At 44.6% G+C, this 5,070-nt stretch overlaps 1 protein-coding gene across 1 annotated transcript in view; it reads left to right on the top strand.

Annotated features, from left to right (window-relative positions):
* The first annotated feature begins 1,846 nt into the window (after window positions 1-1,846).
* slc22a16 (solute carrier family 22 member 16) overlaps window positions 1,847-5,070 on the top strand; it is an 11,923-nt gene continuing 8,699 nt past the window's right edge. Inside the window, 3 exon segments of the mRNA XM_012829845.3 lie at window positions 1,847-2,288; window positions 2,917-3,396; window positions 4,574-4,691. Of these exon segments, the coding sequence (XP_012685299.2) occupies window positions 2,239-2,288; window positions 2,917-3,396; window positions 4,574-4,691 (648 nt within the window). The 5' untranslated portion in view covers window positions 1,847-2,238.

Below are 5,070 nucleotides of genomic sequence, written 5' to 3'. Positions count from 1 at the left end.
CTGCCCCCATTCCAACACTACGAGTGGTGGCTGTCGCTTACACCTCAGCCGATTTCCTGACCTCAGGGGTCAGGGTGTGGACCCTTTTTTTTTTTTTTACCATGACAACATACCGTTTGGAAGATTATGGTGACCGCTTGTTTGGTTGGACCGCTTCAATGGCATGTGTCTAATTTTCTCTGCATATATGGTAATTCCTTACAAATGTGTTGTTTAATTGTTGGAGTTGTGTTTAAATGAGCAAGAAAGGTTTCTCACACACACATGCATCACACACTTACTTGCTGAAACATCCAGACCATCATCGAATAATTTCCTCTGACTTGTGTCTTTATCAGAATGATCTATAATTACTTTAAAGTAAAAACTGTTCTCCTCCACTGTGTAATGTCTGACCAGGCTGGTTACACGTTTGAAAGTGGTACACACACACACGCCTGCATGGAGTTCCAGTTGAACAGTGGGCTGAGACCGTTCCGGTCAGCAAAATGCACATGCTCCCACACATGGTCTCACCTTACCTTACTGAAGCTCCTGGGTCAACAGCTACACTGGGATCTGTTTCCTGCTTATGGTGGAATGTCTGTTCTGTTCTGTTCTGTGCACACCTACATATATATCATCATGTGTTGATGTTAATGCCTCTCACCCAGAGGTTTCCTGACACGTGTGTGTCTGTGAATGTATGAGTGAGAGAATGTGTATGTGAGGGATGTGTGTTTGTATGTGTGTGTCAAATGGCAGCCTTGAAGAATGAACTGAGAGTTAATGTCATCATCAGTTCCTGATGATTACTGTTGGTGGGATATAGAATGGACAGACGGGGTCCCTTGATTTCGTATGTGACAAGAGGTAACGCTAAACATGCCACACTTGAGGGTTTGACAAAAACACACATCTGTAGAGTTAACTGTGCTGCATAACCTCTGTCACTTATGACAGTGACACACAGGTGTAGTGCAGAGGTGCTCAAACTTGTTCATTCCAGGATGCGATTTCACAACACTACTGAATCATTTGCTGCCCCGATTATCATTCTCTGTCATATGTATCTGTCCTCAGTGGTCTTGTAGTGGGTCTGCTGTACATGTGTATGTGCGTGCTTTTTTAATATGTTTGCACTTACATGATATGGTTTTTTCATCCCCTCTGAAAAATCTGTGTCAAATACAAATGTTTGTACAAATGAATGAGTGAATTAACAGGCTGTTCTCAGTGATGTCGCCTCACAATACAGCAGAGCAGCCATCAACAACCACCCGAAACACATTCTGTATGAACTTTTAGATGTTGATGAACATTTTCAAATGCTTTAAAAAGAACCTATAACCATTAACTGTGTATGCAGAAAAAAACACATCAACATCCAATATGCCTCTTAAACTCACTGTTAAAGACATTACATTTACAAGACTTACATTTAGGTTTCATGAAAGTTTATGACTAAAAAGATTGATAAACAATGTTAACTAACAATCACTTGAGCATGCTGCAATCAAAAGTTCTTTCCAGTCCTGTAAGCCCTTACTGGTCTTTGATGAGATTTCAGATATGAAGGTGGGTTTATTGCGTCATCTATTTGGGTTTATTGCGTCATTGCGTTTATTGAGCCATCTCTATGTGGCCATGGATACATATTAGTACGTTCAGTAAGGCTACTGTCCAAAACCACCAAGTGCGACCATCTTGAAGTTCTTGCCAAGTTAGTGCTTCCCGCTTGTTTTCATATCAAACACCATAGCCTACATCTACGTTGGTCACACGAGAGCAAACATCCTCTGGTGAGGACTGATACTCACAATCTCTGTCAGAGGTTTTAAATGCTTAAAATGGTTTGCTATTTCAAATATCATTCCTGTAAAATCCTACAATGCCAAGAGGCATACTGTAGATGTGTTTGGATGGCCACCTTGAACCTCATCTTGTGACGCGGCGAGCAGATGTGTTTAGTGTCGCTGGAGAGATGGCTGGCAGTACTTCCTTCCACCTTGCCCGCACCGTTGGTTAGTCTCTGAGAGTTACAGAGAGAATAATCATTTGTTGCGCTCTCCTACAAACCTGACCCTGGCTTGGCAAGTTATTTGTCCTGTTGGAGGTTCGGAGTGGAAATTTTCCCAACGTAACCGCCCCTCTTTCAACAGAATCTATGATAAGCGACCTTTACAAATTGTGAGGAGCCAGTCGTGAGACGGCAAGCCCCCTGTAAAACGTACCCAGCGACCCAGCCAGAGATTCGATATGACGACCGGCGTGGAGCTGTTATTCGACGAGCTTGGACACTTCAAACGGTTAGACTTCTGTCTTATTTTAAACACTATGATTAAAAAGTACATTTCATCAACTAAATTGAGTGTGCCCTGGTGATGAATTTATGCAAGTGGCGCATATTTCCAATTGCAATGGCAAACGGGACGTCGCGTTTCTACTGTATGGTTTATTGTGAACTGCTATAGCCTATAACGTAGCATTAAATCTAAAGTTGTGTGTTACAAGGTGTGGCATTCGAGTTCAGGTCAAGTTTAGATATAGTTTTGTGTGGAGATAGTGTTACCGCGATTGTGTGTGTTACAGTAACCTAACAGATGTCGAACATAAATTGTCCAGACTATGCGCTTCAAACTGACGCGTACGCGCCTTCAACATTGAGTCATTTGGATGCCAAGGAAATCACATTTAAATAGTTTGTAGAGGAGCACACGCTGACCCAGCCGTAACGATTTTCGAGGCTTTCCTTCCTTTTGTGTAATTTTTATATTTTAGACTTACTATTCACGTTCAAAACTGGGTAAATCTAAGTTATGTTAAGTGACCTCAATTTAACCATTTCAAGTTTGTAAGTTGATGTGGTTTGATAATGACCTGAAAATGTATAGTATAATGACAGTGAGGTAAAATCTGTCACCCCCCTCCACACAGGTACCAAGCATGTCTGTATTTCGCTGCAGTATTCCAAGCCACAGCCTGTGGGATCCACTATCTGGCGTCTGTGTTTTTGGTCGAGACGCCAAAGTTCCTCTGTGACTCGCCGGAGAACATAACCGACGTTTTCTTCGGCAACCACACAGCAACCACTCTTCAGGACATCTGGTCTGTGTACTCTCCAGGTAAAGGCCCCGTAGTTGTCCGAACAGCGGTCGGCCAGCAATGGGAGCTAAGCCAGTGCCAGCGCGCGCTTCGAGTGGACGCAGGAGACGAACTTCGATACGTTTTCAACGGCACAAAGACGGTGGAGGCGTGCGTCGGTGGGTTCGTGTACGACTTGAGCGAGGTGCACCAGAGCATCGTGACCGACTGGGACCTGGTGTGTGAGCGTGAGTGGCTCGCCAAACTCACACAACCCTCTTTCATGCTCGGTGTTCTTATTGGAGCACTCCTCTTCGGAGACATTGCGGACAGGTATGGTAACCTCAAAGTAAGGGATGGTGTGTGTGTGTGTGTGTGTGTTTGGGGAGAGGGGTAGAGAGGTAGGGGCCTTTGATCCCTGATGTAATTGTGCAGAATTCGTTCATTGGAGAGGTACAGCACACGCACACGCGGACACACACACACACACACACACACACACACACACACACACACACATGCACGTGCACACACACACACACACACACACACACACACACACAAATGAGTTCTTCACTGTAAAAGGTAAAGGACTATATTTGCATCCCTCTCCAGTCTGAGGCTGGGTTTAGCAGTACTGAATGCTGCCACCCCAGTACCTGGAGTTTTTCGCCTCACAGGACTAAAGTTTTAAAGTGAGTATTTGCATTTGCAAGTGGCCAATGGGCTTGTGAACCAGTCGAGCCATGGAAACACATGTAGAGAGAGTGTGCATGGCGGCCTATGAGCCCAGAAGTGTAGGGGGGCAGTGGGGCTCTCTGTGTGATTGTGCTCTCAGGCTGAACTGTACAGAATTGACAGGCGCTGTGTGACGAAGGAGACTCAGGTCATGTGTGCTTAACACAGTTGTGTGTTTGCGTGGTGTAAGGTGTCCATGGCAACAGCTGATATGGTGTGTGTATGTGTGAGTGTGTCTCATAGCCACGCCACATGTCGCTTCTTCTCATTCAGTCCCTCCCAGTATCTTTCTCAAATTCTCACGGTGTTGTGAAAGGTCCCATCACTTATCTTGCAAATGGTGTGAACACATGGAACCATACCCTGAGATAAAATGAGATTAGTTGTGTATTGATTCGTTCAGGAAAAGACCTGGAAGTCAAAAGGTGATGAACAAACAGTCCTGTGTAGCAGTGCATCCCCTTCTTGCACCACACACACACACACATGCACACCTTGAGGTTATCTCAAGATGTAGTATGGTGTGGAATGTGTGTGTGGGTCAGTTATCACCATTTTTAGAATGCCTCAAGCTACAAATCTCATAATTCTGTCTGGCATATATCTGAAGATGTGTTTTTTCACATTTTTATGTGGGCATGCGTGTATCGAGGGGAAGGGGTTGTCTGTGTGTATGTGTGTGAGTGGTATATGATGTGAGTATGTGTGTGTCTGTGGGTATGATCATGTGTGTGTGCCATTTCAGCCTTTGTTTTCCTTGTGCTTCCTATAGGGTTGGAAGGAAGCCCATTCTGATGGCCACCAGCCTGTGTCAGTTCCTATTTGGATTGGCGGTGGCCTTCACAGGAAACTACTACCTTTTTGTGGCGATGCGTTTCCTCCTTGCCATGGTGAGTCTGTCACTAGCTACCTCATGCGTTTGACAGTATACTGACATACAGCACACACGCACACACACACACACACACACGTCACCTCACGTCACCTGTGTCTGGTCCAAAAAGTTGAACCTTGAGCCACAAAGACTACAGCCAATGGCAGACTAGCACATATGTTCTGCGTCTACGTGAGAGAAAATGACTCCATATCAAACCATTAACAAAGTAGCATCTGCTTACCTTTTTCACTCCACTCTCGCTGTTTCATAATATAGCTATTTGAGCTACTTTAATATAGCTAATTGAGAATATGTCTGAAAAGTTGCTAATGGCATTGGTGTTGTCAGCCCTTGGCCTTTTGGTTGTGGAAAAAGAAAGGAGGAGGCAGAGA

This window comes from Clupea harengus, chromosome 15 (genome assembly GCF_900700415.2).
Source record: "Clupea harengus chromosome 15, Ch_v2.0.2, whole genome shotgun sequence".
NCBI lineage: Eukaryota > Metazoa > Chordata > Actinopteri > Clupeiformes > Clupeidae > Clupea > Clupea harengus.
This window is presented reverse-complemented; position numbering and strand designations above follow the sequence as displayed.